The sequence below is a fragment of the Herpailurus yagouaroundi genome, unplaced genomic scaffold (assembly GCF_014898765.1).
Source record: "Herpailurus yagouaroundi ecotype Mexico unplaced genomic scaffold, PumYag 194, whole genome shotgun sequence".
In the NCBI taxonomy this organism is placed as follows: Eukaryota; Metazoa; Chordata; class Mammalia; order Carnivora; family Felidae; genus Herpailurus; species Herpailurus yagouaroundi.
This window is the reverse complement of record NW_024412425.1, coordinates 4,664,486-4,684,006: the sequence shown is the minus strand read 5'-3', so window position 1 is coordinate 4,684,006 and position 19,521 is coordinate 4,664,486. Positions and strand designations below refer to the sequence as shown.

The 19,521-nt window shown below is 57.0% G+C and overlaps 1 protein-coding gene and 1 long non-coding RNA gene across 3 annotated transcripts in view; one reads left to right on the top strand and one right to left on the bottom strand.

Moving 5' to 3' along the window:
* Nucleotides 1-913, bottom strand: part of LOC121011593 (uncharacterized) — a 7,007-nt gene extending 6,094 nt beyond the window's left edge. Inside the window, exon 1 of the long non-coding RNA XR_005781653.1 lies at nucleotides 763-913. This is a non-coding gene — a long non-coding RNA (uncharacterized LOC121011593). The remainder of the gene's footprint in view (nucleotides 1-762) is intronic.
* HPN (hepsin) lies at nucleotides 194-17,579 on the top strand. Of its 2 annotated transcripts, XM_040446172.1 has the most exons (13): nucleotides 194-367; nucleotides 920-989; nucleotides 6,712-6,813; nucleotides 6,908-6,949; nucleotides 12,255-12,384; nucleotides 12,459-12,581; nucleotides 12,694-12,734; nucleotides 12,988-13,153; nucleotides 13,243-13,433; nucleotides 16,232-16,327; nucleotides 16,521-16,663; nucleotides 16,846-17,010; nucleotides 17,229-17,579. In XM_040446172.1, exons 2-13 carry the CDS (start codon nucleotides 974-976, stop codon nucleotides 17,265-17,267), a joined length of 1,254 nt encoding a protein of 417 aa, XP_040302106.1. In that variant the 5' UTR covers nucleotides 194-367; nucleotides 920-973; the 3' UTR covers nucleotides 17,268-17,579. The 2 variants fall into 2 exon arrangements, with proteins under 2 accessions (XP_040302106.1, XP_040302105.1); XM_040446171.1 differs by lacking the exons at nucleotides 194-367; nucleotides 920-989; nucleotides 6,712-6,813; nucleotides 6,908-6,949 and adding an exon at nucleotides 11,760-12,134.
* Nucleotides 17,580-19,521: the final 1,942 nt, after the last annotated feature.

Here is a 19,521-nt window from a genome sequence, read left to right as displayed (position 1 = left end):
TGTCTGCCCAACCCCCCCCCCCCCTTCCACGTCCCCTCAGACTGGCACACCTGGGCCCCCTCCAGGCCGGAAGGAGGCGATGCGGGGGCAGGCCGGCCAGGTCCAGCCCCTGCAAACCCTGCCCCACCAGCCAGGTGGCCTCCAGCGTTGCCGATCCCTCCGCCCTGCCCCTCCCCGCCCCTTCCCCCGCCTCCGGCCCAGCCCCCCTCCTCCTCAGGTGAGGCAGCCAGGCCTAGCAGGCCCCACGCCGCTGCCTCTGCCTCCGGGCCACCGCTGCTGCGGGGCCACCATGCTCCTGCCCAGGCCTGGAGACTGACCCGACAAGGGCACTATCTCTCAGCTCCGCCCCCACCTGCCGGACCCCAGGGTAAGGACCGGGGCCCTCAGTTCCAGGCCGGGACACGGGTCCCCTCATCCTCACCCTACCTAGCGCCCACCTCCCAGTAGAGGGGCTCCCAGACGTCTCTCCAAGGACCTTGGAGCTCCAACCCCGTCTCCCTCAGACACAGGGATGGGGCCCCAGTCTCCGCCTCCCTCAGACCCGGGAGTCTGGGCTCCTACGCCCCTCCTCCCACATACCCAGCAGTTCAGAGCCCCCAAATGCCTTTTTCCCCAGGACCCAGGAGTTCAGGTCCCCAGCTCTCATCTACTCCCTCAGCCCCAGGACTTCAGACCTTCAGCCCACTCCTCACTAAGGCCCAGGCACGGGGGGCCCCCAACCCTGCAAATCAGGCGTCCCCTGGCTGCTGGTCAGACACTGACCCCATCCTTGAACCCGGCCCGATCTGCGTCCGTGATCACGGCGTGCTCTGGCCAGGGCCCAGTCCCTCCAGCCTCCCTGGATGGGCGCCTGGGACTGGGGGCACCGGGGCTGGGCTCGGCTCCCCCAGGCCCTGCCTCTCGGTTCATCTCCCCACAGGTCCCTCCCCGGCCCAGGAAGTCAGCCGGGGAATCATTAACAAGAGGCCGTGACATGGCGGAGAAAGAGGGTGAGTCCCCTTTTCCTTGAGTCCCAACCTTGGCTCTGCCTCGCGCCCCTCCCTCTGTGCTCTGTTCCCAGCCCTCCACCCCCTCAGAGCCCCCTTGCTCAGGGCACCCCTCCTGGGCCCACCCCCAGCCCCTTAGGAAGTCTCTTCCACCTGATTAACTATTAACCAAATTTTCTGTGGGGCTGTGCCACCACCCGCCTTCCCGCTACCCCATGTGACCTGCCTGGCTCCATGCCTCAGTTTCCCCTCACACCCCAGTGATCTCTCAGCGAACCCTGGACCGTCTTCTCCTTGGGGCTAAGGTGGGAAGACCAGCTATCATGGTTAAGGACACAGACTCTGGAGCTAAACACACAGGCCTGTACTTGAACCTGCCACTTTTTTGCTGTGTGGTCTTGTACAACTGACATCCTTTCTCTGGGCTTCATTTTACCCCTGGGTCAAGCATGGATCCTAATGCTACCAACCTACCTACCTGCCTATGTACGGGGGTTGTTGGGAGCTCGGAACACACACAAGGCACCACTGTGGGGCTTAGCATGTGAGACACATGCCATGAACTGGAGCGGTTATGACAGAGGTCGGCCGACTTGGCGTCCCCGGGACCCGAGACCCCCACCGATTGCAGACATTCCTCCCACCTCCCCGCACCGTGGGCAAAAGAGCAGAGAGAGGACTTTGGACTCGGCCAGGATGGATGGAGAGGGGAGAGGTCGCAGAGAAAGCACTCCAGGAACGATGGGGGAAAACACGTGCCCGAGTGGCTGGCACTGAAGGGCTCTTGGCAGGCCCCGGTGGGGGCTCCAAACAGCCCGCCTCTCCCTCAACCTCTTCCACGCTTGGGGGCCAGCTGGAGGGACCCGATCAGGGGACGGCCTTTCCTGCCTGCCTCTCCAGTGGGGACCGGCTCCCTCTCTTCCTCCTGCAACCAGGCTAGCTGGGTTTGGTCCCAGGTGGTGGCACTTTCTGGCTGGGAGGTCCCGGATTTATTCTCTCTGGTCCTCGAGCTTTCATCTGTAGAATGGAGATGATACGAAGGCACGCCTCACAGGGTGGCATGGGGGTCTGAATGGCATGCTCGGCAGGAAGGGCTGGCTGTGTTGGCTGAAACGATCAGTGTGGACACTGCCCTTGTGGGGTCTCAGCACAGTTGGCAGATCAAGCCCCAAGCCGCATGGCTGTGGCCCAGAGCGAGCCCAGGCTCGCAGTGGCTCAGGAGGGGGCACTTGTCCTGGCTGAGCAGGTGGGTGACAGAGCCTGGAACCTCAGGGACGGCATGTCTCCTGGGGTCCCTGGGCCCGGGGCCCATGTGTGAATGAACCGGGGAGAAAAGCAGGTCATGCCCAGAGGGGTGGCCGGAGATGGTCTGGCTACAGAGAGAAGCAAGGCAGAGTGGGGCTCCAGTGCACCCCCGGGCAGCTCAAGCCGGTCCCGTCGCGGGGTCCTGCTGGCGGGGCTGGAGCTGGTGGTCAAACCTGGATACAGATGCTTAGAGGTTCTGGTGCTGCGCCGACTTGCTGGGTGACCCAGGGTAGGTGGCTGCGCCTCTCTGGGCCTCCTTTCCTCATCTGTACACTGGGGACGAGGATAATGATACCGTCCTTATTAACACCTGGTGCAAGGATGTAAGGGAAGTTCAGGACGGGGCTAGGACAGGGCTGAGAGCCATCCCTGCGCTGTGGCTGCTACATCTGTGTTACTTTGAAGTGTGCCCAAGGCAGGCTTCTTGGTGCTCCCTGGGGACTCAGAATTGGAGGAGGCGATACCTGGGCTGACACTCAGGACGAGTAGGGAATAGGTAGGGTGTGCCAGGCAGAGGGAAGAGCGGCTAAAGGCAGGGGCTGACAAGGCGCTGGGTGTGCAGTGGCACATGGGTAATTCGGCTATTTCTGGAGGTAATACCGGAAGTGGAGCTGGGGCAGCGGTGAGGTGAGCAAGCTGGAGCCACGTCTCTTAGGACTATTTCTGCTGAAGGGCTGGCTGATGCCTTGGCAGTGCTGGGTCTCTCCGCAAGATGGCGCTGGTGGTTAGTCTTCGTTTCTCTTATACTGACTTGTGTTTTACAAGTTCTGGGGCTTTGACTGCTCTTTGGAAACTATTGGGTGTCTGATAAAGAAAGCCCCATAAGACTCTCTGGGAATTTGGGGAAACATGTTCAATCCCCGAATCTCTAACAGCTGCACCACAGGGCTGAAGGTCTAAGACTCTGTCCTGGGGACACTGGGGAGCCATGGAGGGTTCTAGGTAAAGAAGGGACAGGATGGATTTTGTGTTTAGGAAGATCTTTGGGCTTCTGTGTGGAGGCTGGACTAGAAGGGAGGCTGAGCCCAGGTGGGGCTGGGAGCAGGGAAGGAGAGGGTGGACAGGAGATGCTCAGGAGGCCTGCAGGCTGTGAGCTGGCAAGCTGTGTGTGTGGCAGGGGGAAGCATCCTGCAGATGAGGGACAGTCCTGAGGATGAGAGCCTCTGACGGGACCTGGGGGCTGGGAGGACATTGAGGCCAGTGTCAGACCAGGAGGGTCCTGTGGGCGGGGACATCTACGAGGCTGCAGGACAGAAAAGGGAAACTGAGGCTGTGGAGGTGTGTGAGACAGATATGGGAGCAGGGGGCCTGAGTGGGGGGAGGCCATGTGCCACCCTATGGACCCCAGGTTTCAGGGAGTAAGAAGAGGGTCAGGGGATGGGGAAGGCCCCATCGGAAAAATGGAAGGAAAATCGGGCACGTGCCGTATCCCGGAGGCCAAAGGAGGGCCCTCCATTCAGGAAGTGGGAGCTGGGTAGGGTGAGGGCTGAGCCACGAGCCTGAGTTTCAAGCCAAGGAACCAAAGATGTCACTTGTGAGGGTTTGCAGCCAAATGGTGGGGGCAGAAGACCTGAGGTAGGGCAGCCTTAGTGCCCTTGGGGGGCAGAGAGCAGTGCCTGCGGCAGAGGCTGGGCAGGCTGCCTCCCAGGCCCGGAGGCTCCCCTGCTTCCCGGGAATCAGGGCAAGGAGGCTGCCTCACGCCCACAGTGAGGATACTTCCTGCCTCCGCAAAGACGAGCTGTGAGGAGGCCTCTCACACAGGCGGACCCAGAGTGAAGACGCCTCCTGTCCCACCAGGGGCACCTGTTTTAGGGTTACTCGAAGTCCCCAGATCCAGAAGGCGTGGAAGGAGGTTCTTCCCACCCCAAGAGACACGGGGTGGCAGCGCTTGGCACCCCGGCAGGCACACCAGAGCCCCCGGGCCGGGCCCAAAGCCCTGACAGGCACCTGAAAACAAAGGGACCAGGACCAGCCTCATGGCTGCAGGGAGTCAAGACCTCCCACCGGAACCAGGAAGATGGTTGGGGGCAGAGTCGCCGGTGGGCGGGCGTGGGCGGGAGGCCAGGGTTGGCCTGGCCCACTGTGGCCTCTTTGGAGGGAGGGAGTATTTGTTTTCTCATGCCTTGACGGGAACTGCTGGCTTCTCAAGTTCTTAAGACACCCAGACACCGGCCGTCCCAGGAGGATCCTGGACCAGGCCTTGCTCCGTTCTGGGTGCTGGTCTGGCCCTGTGCCCACCAGCTGTACTACCACGACATGGAGGGGAGAGCTGGGAGCTCCTGCTGCCCCGGGGACGGCCTGCAGGTGCCAGGGACAGCTGGGCACACGCCAGGCCCTGCCAAAGGCTTTTAGCAGCCCTGCATCTTCGGCCCTCCCACAATCCCTAGCAAAAGGGGGTGGCTCTTAATCCCCAGGGCCTCTGTCGCACTGGGAATAAAACCCCCCTTCTCCTCAGGGTACTGGCCTCCCTCGTTGGTCCCAGCCTCGGTGCCTGCCTTCCCCCAAGCTCATGACATTCTGGCCACATCAGTGGCCTCTCTCAAACAGATCATATGCTTCTTTTTGCCTCAAGGATTTTGCCTGTGCTGTTCCCTCAGCCCACAGCGCTCTTCCTTGAGATCTTTACATGGCTGGTGTCACCCTTCAGGTCTCTGCTCAAAAGTCCCCTCTTGGGGAGACCTTCCCTCAGCACCCTCCAGAGGCCACCTGCTGCCCCGACCTGCATTATTTCCTTCATAGACTTCGCCACAGTCTGGAAGTGATCGAGTTTGCTTACTTGCTTATGTTTCCCCCTCAACCTTACACGTATGAGAATGTGAGGCCCACGAGAGCGAGCATCTCACCTGTTTTGTTTTGGGATGTGTCTCCTGAGCCTAGAATGGGGCCAGGTACAGTGGCTGCTCCAACAGGACAATGAATGAATGAATAGAGCTCCATTTACCAATGAGAAAAGTGAGGCCCAGAGAGGTGAAGGGTATTGCCCAGGACCACACAGCTCTAATGATGTAAAAGCATTTATTGAGAACTTGTTCTATGCCGGGCATTATAGCACGGGGAGAGGTAGCATGGCTTAGTGGTTCTACACTTGGGCCCCAGCACCAAACGTGCCCGGGGTTCAGGACTCAGCACTGCCTCTTGCTGGCTGAGTCACCCTGAGCATGTGACTCCACTTCTCTGAGCCTTAGTGCTTCCTGCTTGAAGAATGGGAACCATAATTGAAATGAGCCTAAGTAAGCGAATGCATTTAGAGCAGTGCTTGAGAAAATAAGCCCGTGATTAGAGTTTGGCTATTATTTAAGAGAACTTGAAAGTATTATTTTTAGGTGAGTGCTGGGAGGATGCCCATTAAATAGATGAGAAAGCTGAGGCTCAAAGAGGTGATGCCACCTGTCCAAGGTCCCAGGGAGGGAGGGGTAAGGCCGACATTTAAAATGTTTTTTAATGTTTGTTTGTTTATTTATTTATTTATTTATTTATTTGTTTTTGTTTATAGCATGGATTCTTTAACTCTTTTTTTTTTTTTTTAACGTTTATTTATTTTTGAGACAGAGAGAGAGCATGAACAGGGGAGGGTCAGAGAAAGAGGGAGACACAGAATCTGAAACGGGCTCCAGGCTCTGAGCAGTCAGCCCAGAGCCCGACGCGGGGCTCGAACCCACGGACCGCAAGATCATGACCTGAGCCGAAGTCGGCCGCTTAACCGACTGAGCCACCCAGGCGCCCCAATGTTTATTTATTTTTGAGAGAGAGACAGAGACAGACAGAGGGAGACAGAGCATGAGCGGGGGAGGGGCAGAGAGAGGGAGACCCAGAATCGGAAGCAGACTCCAGATTCCGAGCTGTCAGCATGGAGTAAGACCAATATTTCAAAGTGGGGCTTGCGAATTTTCAAACTTAGGTTCTTACCCTCCAGGGGCACATTTGACCTTGGAGCTGGGTCCTGCGGGAGAGGTCTGGCTTTGGGAGAATACCCAAGGACGGAGGGACTGGAACAGACTGGTGGTGGGGAAATGCCAAACAGGAGGGAAGTGAGCTGCCAAGGGGGCAAAGGTCAAGGGTCACAAGAACCTCTGAGAGAGTTATCAGAAGTGAGAGTTTCGAGAAAAGGGTGCAACACGATGAAGGAGATAGCAAAGTGCGGAAGCGCCTGTCATGTGTCACCGACACCGGGGAGGAAAGATCATTACGTGACAGGAGTGCGGCTGTCCTGGCCACGCCCCTTCCCAGCGGGAAGCCTTGTGGAGCTGGACACCTGGTTGTCCACGCTGTAGGGGAGGGACGGCCCTGAGAAACTGGGCCCAGGGCATGGCAGGCTCAGGCGTGCTAAGTTAGCCCTGGGGGCTAAGAGCTGGCTCCGTGCCCAGACCCTGCCGTGACGAGGACAGGCCTGGCGGTGGCTCCAGCACGGTGTCTGTTGCAGGTGGCCGGACTGTGCCATGCTGTTCCGGACCCAAGGTGGCAGCTCTCGCTGTGGGGACACTGCTGCTCCTGACGGCCATCGGGGCAGCATCCTGGGCCATTGGTGAGAGTGGCCCCTGGGCCTCTACCCTCCCCCGCCCCCCGGCGCCCCCCCCCCCCCCACCGCCTGCCTGCCCTCACCTCTACCTTCTCTGCAGTGACCTTTCTACTCAAGAGTGATCAGGAGCCGCTGTATCCGGGTGAGTAAAGCAGGCTGGGACCCTTTGGGAAGCCCTGGAGGACACATGTACCTGGTGGGAGCTCCAGAAAAAAGGTCCTGAGTGACTGCGGGAGCCTGTGCAGAGAAGTTAGCGATGTTGTGCCGTGTGGAGGGCCTGCTCTGGGCCAGGCACTGTTCTAAGCACTTCACTTGTCTCGTGTCTCTTAGACTCTAAGTGCATTACCCGCTTGGTGCATCGTGAAATTAAATTAGGGAGTTGAAAACCGCATTTTAAAAAATAGGTTAGATTAGAAAATACCACAGTGTACCTCTCTCCGTAAGAAAAAGTTTTGTTAATCTTCTGTTTTGGATTTACGAGAGTGGTACTGTTTATCAGTCCGTTTTACAGATGGGGAAACTGAGGCTCGGAGCAACGCAATGATTCGCCCCAGAAAGCACAGGTTCAGGGCTACGCCGTGATGTAAAATGTGTTCCTTACTGCGAGGCAGGGTCAAAACCTGTCTGAGGGGTGCCGTATGAATTCGGCGACCCATTCTAGTTCTTCTGGGGGGCGGCTGCTGTTATGACCCCCATTTACAGATGTGGAAAATGAGACCAGAGAGGGCACACAGCTGGTAGATGATGAGGCCAGGAATAGCTGTTAGACTTGCCTGCTAGAGCTGTGTCTGCAGGCAGCTGAGAATGAATGGCCACACTAATAATAGATACAGACACTAAATGTGGAATGAATGGATGAATTTTCCCAGATGCCAGCCCCAGGCTGCCGTTCTGTGGCCCAGAGCAGCAGGAAGAAAGGGGAACTTAAGTGTCGGCATGTGTTTTTCACTCCCGTGAGCCTCATCAATTCCATAAAGGGCTCTGCTCACGTCAAGAGAAGAAATGAAAATCCAGACAAGGGAAGCCTACGTCCATGTTGGTCATCATGTCAGCACTTGGCATTTACAGGTGCCGGGCGCAGGCCCCTGGGCTCTATTCTGTCAATTCATTAACCCTCCCCTAAAGCTCATTTTAATGTGGGGAGGCCGAGGCACAGAAAGGCCCAGTGATGTACTGCAGGTCTCAGAGCTAGTAAGCGGCGGGGTCTGGGATCTGAACCCAGGTAGCCTAGATCTGCTTTTGTGCAGAACAACTACACTCTGTTGTTTCTCGAGAAATAGCCAAGCAACTGGCCATAGTGACGGCTAACATCTGCCAGGCCCTGGCTGTAAATTTTGCACCATACCCTGTGAATTTGGAGCTGTTATCATCCCCATTTTTCAGATGGGGGAAACTGAGGCCCAGTGAAGTGAAGACCACACACCGAATAAGCGGCAGGACAGAGGGATCGTGCCCCTGCCGAAAACCCCTCCATAGCTCCCCACTGCCGCTGGGCTAAAATCTCAACCCGTTGCGGCTCCAAGGCTCCTAGGGTCCATCCCCCTCTTCCGCCCGCACCTCAAGCTTGCGTCTGGCACTCGCCAGGGTCCACTCTCATGCCCTTGAGGAACCCTCCCGGTCCCACAGTCTTTGCTTATCACCTCTTTCCAGCTCACACCTAGGAGCAGTTTCAAGGTTCCGCACCGTCACTCTGAGCTCTGGGGCCTCCTACCGGTCCTGCCCCGCCTGAGTCCCAATAGCCTCATCTGTAAGCGGCGAGGGGCGCGGGTCAGAATGAGAGATGCAGGTCCTTGCAGTGCTTGGTTCTCAGCCACTTGGTAAATACTGCTTTTGTGTCTCACCTTCAGGCTTTAACGTTCCTGAGCAAGGCCTTCCTGCACCCCAGACCTCATGCTCCCCCCGACCCCACCACCATCCGTGTTGCCGCGGTAAAACTCTCCTCACACTGATAATTATGTACTTCTGGTGCATTTTAGGAGGGCAGGGGCATGTTGTTTGCTGTCCTAGACGGTGTCCTGCATCTAAGTCGGTGCTCAGGGAGTCTTTGCTTAAATGAATACACACAAGTTGCCAATGAACTACCTTGTTCTTGGCCTCCAGCTGGAAAGTAACCAGGCCGTGATTCAGACCGAGCTCCGGGCAACGTCAGCACTACTGCTCAAGTTATACTTGGGTTTTCCAAAACTGCTGGGAAATTACAAAACAAACAAACAAACAAACAAACACAGACGCAAAACTATATCCCCACCTCATTTTCCTGGCATTTTCACACCTCTAACTATATCACACAATTTAGTAAGCCAGCCAGGTGACCCGGAACACATTTTTTTTTTTTTTCAAATAATTCAAACAAGAATAAAGAGTTGAAAAGTGAGAAACGGTGGCACAGAACGTGGCTTCAAAAATAATTGGAGGGGGCATTTGATATTCCCTCCCCGCATCTCCCCCAACCCATATCCATAAAGTGATCATTTTTTCCCTAAGGCCTCAGCCTATCTGGAACACTTGGAAACTTTTCACCCCCAGCTGACAGTTTGAACCCCAGGTCTTGGTCTTGGAATGCGGGGTGGTGGGCGCCATCCAGCAGAGGCACCAGGCATCGCCTGCCCCCACCTCAGAGCAGGAGGCCATAATTAAGGCAGGACAGCCAGGAGGCTCTTAGTGCTAGCTGGGGGAAGTGTGCCCAGGGTGGGGCCAGTGAAAGTCCAGGTGAGACCCTCAGAAGCAGCAGTGAGAATGTACGCTGGCAGGCCTGGGTTCAAATTCTTTGCTGGTTCTTAGCGGTAGGTTCCTAGGCAAGTATGTCCTCTCTGAGGCTCAGTTTCCCGATCTGCAAGATGGGCATAGAAGGGGTCTCTATGCCCTAGGATGGTTGTGAGATTCAAAAGCCACCCCCCCTACTAGGTATGACATAGCATAACATGGTCCAACCCACTGACGTCCCCCCGCTGTCACTGTTTGACCCTCAGAAGGGGAAGTGGCTGGACAGGCCGCCTAGGGCAACATTCACAGCTTGGGGTTTGGAGTGGCGAAGCCTGGGTGCGAACCCTCTCTGCTTCTCACTCACCCGGTGATGTTGGACAAGTCACCCCGTCTCTCCAAGCTTCAGCCCCTCCTCTGACCAAAATGGGGATCTCTGTGGCTTCGGGGTGGTGTGGCAAGGCCCTGCTGTTGGTGGTCAGGGAGAGCACGAGGCATAGTGCTGGGCACCTAGCAGGGTCTCAGCACGACCTTGTCCAGATCTGTGGGGCTATGGGAAGACCACTCGGCTTGGGTACGGCCTCGCCGGCTTCCTCCTGAGAGGTTGGCAAACTGAGTTTGCCCCAGATTTGGTTTCTTAGAATGTGCTCTGGAGCAGCAGCAATGCAGGAAGCTCGGGAGAAGAGGACCCAGGAGGTCGCAGCTGGTCCTTCCCCAGACCTGCTCCCCCGGCCCCCTTCCCCTTCCTGGTCAATGGCAGCTCCATCCTTCTATGGCTCAGGCCAAACACCGTGGAGTTGTCCTTGACCCCTGTCCTTCCTTCACAGCCACGTCCAGTCTGCCAGCAAACCCTGTCCCTGCGACCCAGGGTCTAAAGCCTTCGCCCCCACCGTCCCTGCCCTGGCCCAGCTTCCATCCACCCCCTCCTGGGCACCACAGCAGCCCCTCCCCAGGTCCCCCGCTGCTCTCCTGTGAACCGCCCAGTGGGGTCAGGGCCTCCCGGCTCAGAGCCTCCCCTGGCTGCCCCTCTCTTCGGGGAGAAGCAAAGTCCCGGTGTTGACCCAGCCTGCCTCCCAGCTCCTCTGCCTCTCGCTCACTCTGCTCCAGCCTCCTTGCTGGTCCTCCCCCACCGCACCCCCCACCAGCCTTGGGTTCTCTGTACTCGCAGGCCCTGTGGCCTAGTTCTCTGTTCCCTCACCTACCTTCGCAACTCTCTCCCCTCCTTCAGATCTACATTCACACTCCACCTCCTCAACGAAGCTCTCTCTGTGCTCGCCTATGGAAAATGGCAGCTTCACCCCGCACGCCAGTACGCCCCTGCCTCTGTCAGCCTTGATTTGGCTCCCCGGCTCCTTTTGTGACACACCGTCTATTTTACTCATGTGTCCCTTCCATTCCCCGTCTCACCTACTGGCCTTTGAGTTCCACAGAGCAGGGGTTTTGTCTGATTCGCTTACTGCTTTGGCAATTTGTCCACTGCCCAAAACAGAGCCTGGCCGTGCTGAGGGGCAAATGTAAATAAATACGCCTGAGGCCTGTGACCTGGCTTAGGTGTGAAAAGGGGTCCTCTGGCCGTGTGGGGAGCAGCCTGGGAGGGGCTCAGAGGGCCTTCAGTTCTCAACACAACCGGCCCCAGACATGGGCTCTCTCCAGCCTTACTGGGTCTCCACCCCACCTCTTCTCACAGCCTGTGATGAGGTGTTTGGTTGAGGGACTTTTTTTCTGCTGTCTGTCTTCCCCACCCCTGGACTTGGGCTTGGTGAGGGCACAACCCAGGGCCGCCTAGGTCATCTTTGTGCCCCCAGCATCACCCCACACAGGACTGGGTACGGAGTATATGTCTGGTTAACCCTTATCTGGTGAATGAATGAGTGAATGAATGAATGGATACTACTTGGAGAAGTGCCATATGCATTTTAGTATATTCAAGGCTTGGACAAGTCGTGCAGAAAAGATAGCTTTTCGGGGCGCCTGGGTGGCGCAGTCGGTTGAGCGTCCGACTTCAGCCAGGTCACGATCTCGCGGTCCGGGAGTTCGAGCCCCGCGTCGGGCTCTGGGCTGATGGCTCAGAGCCTGGAGCCTGTTTCCGATTCTGTGTCTCCCTCTCTCTCTGCCCCTCCCCCGTTCATGCTCTGTCTCTCTCTGTCCCAAAAATAAATTAAAAAAAAAAAAAAAAAAAAGATAGCTTTTCTTTCCTTCCCTTTCTTTCTCTTTCTTTCTTTCTTTCTTTCTTTCTTTCAAAAAAACTATAGGGTCTCTAGATACTTGGGCAATCTGATGTGTCAAGGGTCTTCAGGCTGCAGAAGACAAAAAGAAAAAAGAAACAAACTGGTTAAACAGAAAGGGAAATGATGAACTTACTTCTCCAACAGTTCTGGGGGTCTGGCAAGCCTGGCTTCATCAAGGGGCAGATCTTGGCTTTCCTCCACGTTGGCTGAGTTTTCCCCTCCTGGGGGTAAAGATGGCCCCGGGAGATCCAGCTGCACACGCCCATCCTCTCCGGAGCTCGGTGGAAACCGCTTCCCTCTTCCCAAATGGCCAAGCAAAGGGTCAGGCTAGCGGTGCCTGTGCAGCCGGCTCAGGCAGCCCGGCGGCCACAGGAAGGTCCCCGGGTTCCCAGCCCATAGGTGCGCCCCAGCTCCTATTGGCTCCGCGGAGACCCTGGCCTGGAGCCCCGCAGGGTCGGGCGGGCAAGCGGGTGGGCACAGCGGGGAGGTGACCCAGGCGGCCGTCCTGTCGCCCTGCAGTGCAGGTCAGCCCTGCCGACGCCCGGCTCATGGTGTTCGACGACACAGAGGGCACGTGGCGGCTGCTGTGCTCCTCGCGCTCCAACGCCGGGGTGGCGGGCCTGGGCTGCGAGGACATGGGCTTCCTCAGGTAGCGGGCGGCCCTCGGGGGGGTGGGCGGGCGGCGCGGGGCGGGAGGAGCAGGCCTGACCCCTGCCTGCCCAGGGCCCTGGGCCACTCGGAGCTGGACGTGCGGACGGCGGGCGCCAACGGCACGTCGGGCTTCTTCTGCGTGGACGAGGGGAGGCTGCCACTGGCCCGGAGGCTGCTCGAGGTCATCTCCGTGTGGTGAGGAGGGCAGCGGGCAGGGGCGCCCACCCGCCCGCGGTCGGTGCCCTTTCTTCCGTCTTAATTGGCCTCTCTTTTTATTTCTGCCTCTGCCCCTGTCTTTCTCTCACAGTGACTGTCCCAGGGGCCGTTTCCTGGCTACTGTTTGCCAAGGTGAGACCCTGAAACTCAGAACCCTCTCCCTTAGGCCCTCCCCCCAAACCCAGAGCAGGGCCGTGTCCCATCAGGCACCCTCCCCGCCCCCCGCGCCCCACACTGGCCATATCCAACCCTACAGGGATAGAGCTGTGTCCTCTCAGACTCCCTCAGGATGGCAGGACCTTGTCCCCATAGATCCCCAAGGATGGGGCTGTGTCCTGAGGTTCCAGGCCCTCCCGGGGCCCCCGTGACTCCGCCTCTCCCACAGATTGTGGCCGTCGGAAGCTGCCTGTGGATCGCATCGTGGGAGGCCGAGACACCAGCCTGGGCAGGTGGCCGTGGCAAGTCAGTCTTCGCTACGATGGAGCTCACCTCTGTGGAGGGTCCCTGCTCTCTGGAGACTGGGTGCTGACAGCTGCCCACTGCTTCCCTGAGTGAGCGTCCCGTAGCGCTGAGGGGGAGAGGCGACGTGGGACGGGCCGTGCCCAGGCAGCTGCCGTCCTCCTCTCCTGTCCCCTGGCAGGCGGAACCGGGTCCTGTCCCGCTGGCGGGTGTTTGCCGGAGCTGTGGCCCAGGCCTCCCCCCATGGCCTGCAGCTGGGGGTGCAGGCGGTGGTGTACCACGGGGGCTACCTCCCCTTTCGAGACCCCAACAGTGAGGAAAACAGCAATGACATCGCCCTGGTCCACCTGTCCAGCCCCCTGCCCCTCACGGGTAAGTCTGGAGGTGAGCCTTGGCCTTGGGGACTCCAGAGGCTGGGAGGAGAGAGGACGGAGCCATAGGAATCCATGGGGGTGAGAGAAACGATCTTGACGGGCACGCGTCAGACAGGGACAACTGGTGCAGCCACTTTGAAGAACCACCCGGCCGGTCCTCGAAAAGCCAAACATGGAGTTAGCATTGGGCCCAGCAAATTCCACCCCAGGGTACGCGCCCAGTAGAAGCGGAAACACATGTCCGCACAGAATCTCACACACAGATGTTCAAGGCAGCTCGGTTGACGACAAGCAAAAGATGACAACCCACACGTCTGACAAACGGATGAACAGAACGTGGTCCGTCCACACACGGAAGGAGTGGCAGGGTACCGACACAAGACACACTCAGATGAGCCTTGAAAACACTGTGCTAAACCAAAGTCAGACACAAAAGGCCGCTCTGTGATCCCGTTAAAATGAAATTCCAGAATGGGCAGGTGTGGGGACAGAGAAAGATCGGTGGTTACCAGGGGGTAGGGGAGGTATGAGGTAGGGGCGAGGCTGGGGTGGGGAGACTGGGAGGGGATGAGTCAAGAACACAGGATCTCTTTTGTTCTAAAATGGATCGTCAGGCACCCAACTCTATGTGAACCCACTAAAAAGCCATTGACTCGTACACTCGAAGAGGGCGACCTGCATGGTGTGTGCATTACATCTCAAGAGAGCTGTTACCAACAAATATAGTTAAGATGAAATGAAGAGGGGCGCCCGGGTGGTTCAGTCGGTTGAGCGTCCGACTTCGGCTCAGGTCATGATCTCGTGGTTCGTGAGTTCCAGCCCCGCATCGGGCTCTTGTGCTGAGAGCTCAGAGCCTGGAGCCTGCTTCGGATTCTGTGTCTCCCTCTCTCTCTGCCCCTCCCCTGCTCACGATCTGTCTCTCCCTCTCTCTCAAAAATAAACATAAAAAAAAAAATTAAAATGAAAAAGATGAAATGAAGAAGGCTTTTAAAATAGATGAATCAGAGAGGGACTCAGAAGTTAGCCCCTCTGCAGTTCTCTGGGGCATTTCCTTGCTGTCAGGGGGCAAGACTCCCCTTGGGGGCCAGGACGCTTTCTCCAGGGCCTGCCTCTGGATTGAGAGCAGACCTTGGGCTTCCACTTTCAGCAGACCACAGTGTGGTGACACTAATCATAAAAACAATGGCCACGAAGTCGTAGTAATGACGACGATGAGCCTCCGTCAGGGTACATCGTACGGGTACATCGTACAGGTACAGGTACAATGATAATGAAATAGTACAATTAGCCCCCACAGCAGCCTGGGGAGGGTGGGTCCTCCTCTGATCCTTCGTTCCCACTTGGGGAAAGATCCCGACACAGAGAAGGGAACTCTGCTCCAAAGTCCCACAGTTGGAAAAATGGCAAAGATCTGAGCCAAGCCTGCCTGGCGTGGGAATCTGTGCGTGTAACCCCCAGGTTTTTGTGGTTTCTATTATACTTATTTTTATGCCCATTTTCTTTTGAATGACCCGTGTTATTGGTTTTCCCATCGAAGGGGATGGTGCACATTTTGCTTTTTTCTTTCGTATTTATTTTCGAGAGAGAAAGAGAGAGAGAGAGAGAGAGAGAGAGAGAGAGAGAGCATGCACCAGTGGGGGACAGAGAGGGGGAGAGATCCAAATTGGGCTCCACGCTGACAGCACAGAGCATGTGGGACTTGAACCCACGAACCATGAGATCGTGACCTGAGCCACCCAGGCGCCCCAGATACACTTAAAAAAAAAAAACAAAAACAAAGCCTTGTCTTTGGGGGTTACAAATACTGCAGTAAAGAAGTGTCCGTGGAAGCACAGGAGGAGGGGGTGGGAGTGGCTTCGGTTCGAGACACGGGGCCAAGGGGGTAACAGCATAGGATTTGGGATCAGATTCCAGGGCTTGCCGTCTATGTGATCTTGAGTGTGTGGCTTCACCTCTGTCTGTGCCTCAGTTTCCCTGATCCATTAAATGGCCGCCTAGGGTTTTTGAGACGATTAAAAGGGGAATGTGAGTAAAGAGCTTCGAGCGATGGCAGCACACAGTGAGCACCCAGTTCGTGTGAGCAGTCACCGCTTTTGTCGTTTATTACTGTGACTCATTCATGTGAGCATTTCCTATGTGTCAGGTGGGCTGCTCAGTGCTTCGCCAGTTTCTCACCACACCCTCTAGGGGAAAAGATTATTCTGTCCATTTTATAGCGTAGAGCTCCGAGGCTCAGGCCCGTGAAGTCACCAGCAGGGAGCAGACAAACCCTCTGTGCGTGTTGTGCCCGGCACAAGGACATCGCATCTCAGGGGCACCATTGTCACTGTTGTGGGCGTAGACCTGTGTATCTACTGTGATGATTTTCTGGCAGTTGGAAGTCAAGTATGTAAAGATAGGGATGCCTTTTCCTACTTCTCACAAAGGCACCCTCTCGGCAGGGGCTGGCCCTGTGGGCCGTGGTTAAGAACCCCGGCTCTGGAATCAGGCCGACCTGGGTTCCAGTTCTAGCTCTGTCACTGAGTCGTTATGAGACCTGGACAAGTGACTGGGCTTCATGTCCCTCCTCTGGAAAGGGGCTAACGGTGCCCCTCCCCTCCCCCCGGGCTGATGGGAGTTTGGAGGACACGGGAAAGCGCCTCGTACACGGTTAACTCAGTTGATGGCAACTCTTCCTGTGGTTATTTTAAAAGAACCGAGGAAAGGGTGTACCGGGGCGCTTGAGGCCGCCGGACAGGGGTTTGGTACCAGGTGGGCCAGGCTGGCAGAGGCTGGACCGCATGGTCTCTCTCACAGAATACATCCAGCCCGTGTGCCTCCCGGCTGCCGGCCAGGCCCTGGTGGATGGCAAGATCTGTACCGTAACCGGCTGGGGCAACACACAGTACTACGGTGAGTCCCGTCCTCTGTCTGCGGAGCCGCCGTCAGGGAGACTGAGCTGGGCTGGGGAAAAGCAGTCCGGCTGGTCGAATGCTTCTGGGCCCCAGGGCACAGGGACGCTGAGGAGCCCGGGCGGGGGGCACCAGGAGGGAAGGGGGCCGCGCACGCTCCCCAGCCTTGGCCAGCCTTGCCCGCACACCCCCAGGCCAACAGGCTGGGGTACTCCAGGAGGCCCGAGTCCCCATAATCAGCAACGATGTCTGCAACGGCCCCGATTTCTACGCGAACCAGATCAAGCCCAAGATGTTCTGTGCCGGTTACCCTGAGGGTGGCATCGACGCCTGCCAGGTGAGGGACTGTGTGGGGTAGCCCCTAGCCCCTGCCACTCCGGGGATGGAGACCCAGGGCAGGGGGCGGTCGGGCTCCCTATCTCAGGCCCAGGGGGCTCTGTGGCCACAGCCGCTGGCCATTCAAGAGGGCCTCCTGGATGCCCTCTCGGCCTCCAGCCAGGCCTCCCCTTCCCCCACCAGGGTGACAGCGGTGGCCCCTTCGTGTGTGAGGATAGCATCTCTCGGACGCCACGTTGGCGGCTGTGTGGCATCGTGAGCTGGGGCACCGGCTGTGCCCTGGCCCAGAAGCCAGGTGTCTACACCAAAGTCAGTGACTTCCGGGAGTGGATCTTCCAGGCCATAAAGGTGAACGTTGGGCCCAGATGGGAGCCAGAGGGCGGGAGTGTTTGGGACTCTAATGGGGAAAAGGGAGAAGGCGGGGTTTTCTGGAAACCTATGCTCAGGCCTAGAAGAGGGCGGCCTAGGGAACAGATGGATTTCAGAGGGCTTCTGGGGAGGGGAGGTGAGCTGTGGGACTGGGGAAACCTCTCAGTCCTCAGAAGCCCCCAGTTGTCTTTCCCCAGACTCACTCCGAAGCCAGCGGCATGGTGACCCAGCTCTGACCTGCGGCTTCTCCTTGATGTGCACGCCTCCAGGGCCCAAGTTCGCCTAGGTGGCTCCAGCCCCACCTGGTGGGGTTCACCCTGGGCCTGGAATGGGACGTTTTTCTTCTTGGGCTGAGCCCACAGGTCCAAGGATACCCTCCCTCCAGGCTCCTCTCTTCCACAGTGGCGGGCCCACTCAGCCCTGGGACCACCCGAGCCTCACCCTCCTGACCCCCATGTAAATATTGTTCTGCCATCTGGGGACCCCCATCTAGGTGCCCCTGATGACAGGATGCTCTTTAAATAATAAAGATGGTTTTGATTAACGTGGCCTCTGAGTTTGCAAATGGAAACAGCGATGAGGACATTTGTGGGGGAGGGAAGAGAGAAGTTAGGGACTGGCACAAATCAGGCAGGGAGCGTTATCCTCCAGTCCCCACTGGCTTAAGAGAAAAAAAAAATAATTGGTTCACTTAACTGAAACTGCCCTGGAGCAATCGGCTTCAGGTACTGTTGGATCCAGCTGCTCATATACTTTTTTATCAGGACTGTGACTCATTTCTTCTCTCACATCTACTTTTCTCCATGCCAGCTTTATTTCCAAGAAGACTCCACTACAACCAGAGACAGAGATGTCCCCCCCCCTCAACCCAAACACAAGGCTTATCTTCACGGACCACTTAGCAGCCCCAGTAGAAAGGGAATTCTTAACCAGTAGCTACAGCAAGGTCCAGGCCTGGCTCTCTCTGGACAGATTCGGGTCATATCCTCATCCCTCATCAAATCACTGTGCACGTAGTGCATGGAGTCAGGAAGGTTGACCCTCAAGAACTATATGACTTGAGTATAGGGGGTTCCCCAATGGAAAATGGGGCGCTTTTTCTAAAAACATGATGTGGATACCCAGTGGGGGAAAAAAGACATTCATCATAGGCCAACACAGGAAACTGGGTCCCTGTAGGATGGAGATAGGAGTGCCAGGCCCTGTGAGCAGAACCTGAGACAACCACCCCTTCCTTGGTCTGGGCTGGAGGTCGGGTCCCAGCTTCCCAGAGTTCCCTAGAGCATCTGCAGATCTCTTGGAGGCCTGCCGGCCACTAGGGGGTGCTGCTGCCCCTAAACTGGGAGAAATCAAGTGTTTTCTGCCCTGGTCTCATCCATGTGTTGCTGGCAACCAGCTGGTCTGCAGGAAAATGCTCACGGGTGCCTGCTTCCCATGACTTTCGGTGATAAAAATTATGTGTTGTCCATCCGAGCAATTTCCTAAAACATAAATAGACACAGGAAAGTGCCTTTGGATAACTGAGCGTTTGGAAAATGCTCCGAGCCTCACTCCCTGGATACCAAACCCTTAGTGTGGTTGATCCCCACCATCGCTTTGTCCTTTGGGAGCACCTCAGCCCCACCCGACCCCCTCCTCCTGTCTCATCCGCAAGCTCCAGGCAGGTTTTCCAAATGTCCGCATGTGAATGGACCATCCTACCCATCCCATCTGGGACTTGACTTGCACATCGTGAACATAAATTTTCTTTTGCAATTAGCTGAAAAATGACCCGTACGTGTGTTTTATGAAGCTCAGGGCTTCTGAGAGAACATGGCCCACCGTAGGGGTCCTGAGCGGGTGGAGCCAAGTCCTGGAGGAGCTTACCCCTGGCAGGAGGGGCTGGGCAGAGCAGACATGACCTTGCTCCGCAAGGGACTGAAGAGGGCACGGCCTGCCCTGGGGCTCTGAGGGGACACAGCCTGCTCTAGCGGATCTAGTGGACGTCTGGGCATTAAAAGCCGATAGCAGGTGTACTGGAAACATGCCAGCCATGGGGCGGCGCTGGCTTCTGCGACCATTATTGTGCCCACTCACTCAATAGCCATTTACCAGTTTCCTTTGTTTGCTGAGGGTCGGTGAGCCTCAGTTTCTCCTCTTGTCCCCACCCACCTCGCCCCCTCCCCAAGGAGCCACGCAGATATGAGAAAACTAATGACAACACAGGACTGTTTTGATGTTCTGCTGAGGTCTTGGTCTTCAGAAAAGTCGAAGATCAACACTCTTATTTCCGTGTCATTGGCACGCATCTCCGAGCCAGAACTATTCGGCCCACCGGGTGCAACCCTATCCGGGACACAAGCAGGGGTTTGCGCTCATAGACTTTTTATCTGAATATTCGCTTTCAAATATAGAAAGCCTTCTGGATGACTTGGGGTGGAAAGCCCCGCGTGTGGTTTGTAAGCTGGCTTCCTCCCCGTCCAGCGGAAGGAGGAACGTACAGTCTTCCAC

Excerpts from the sequence above, each read along its gene's own strand:
- HPN (XM_040446171.1), top strand. The coding sequence starts at position 11,969 with ATGGCCCCGGGAGATCCAGCTGCACACGCCCATCCTCTCCGGAGCTCG. Across the intron at positions 12,735-12,987 it reads CCTGGCTACTGTTTGCCAAG|ATTGTGGCCGTCGGAAGCTG; the intron begins GTGAGACCCTGA and ends CCTCTCCCACAG. Across the intron at positions 17,011-17,228 it reads GGATCTTCCAGGCCATAAAG|ACTCACTCCGAAGCCAGCGG; the intron begins GTGAACGTTGGG and ends GTCTTTCCCCAG.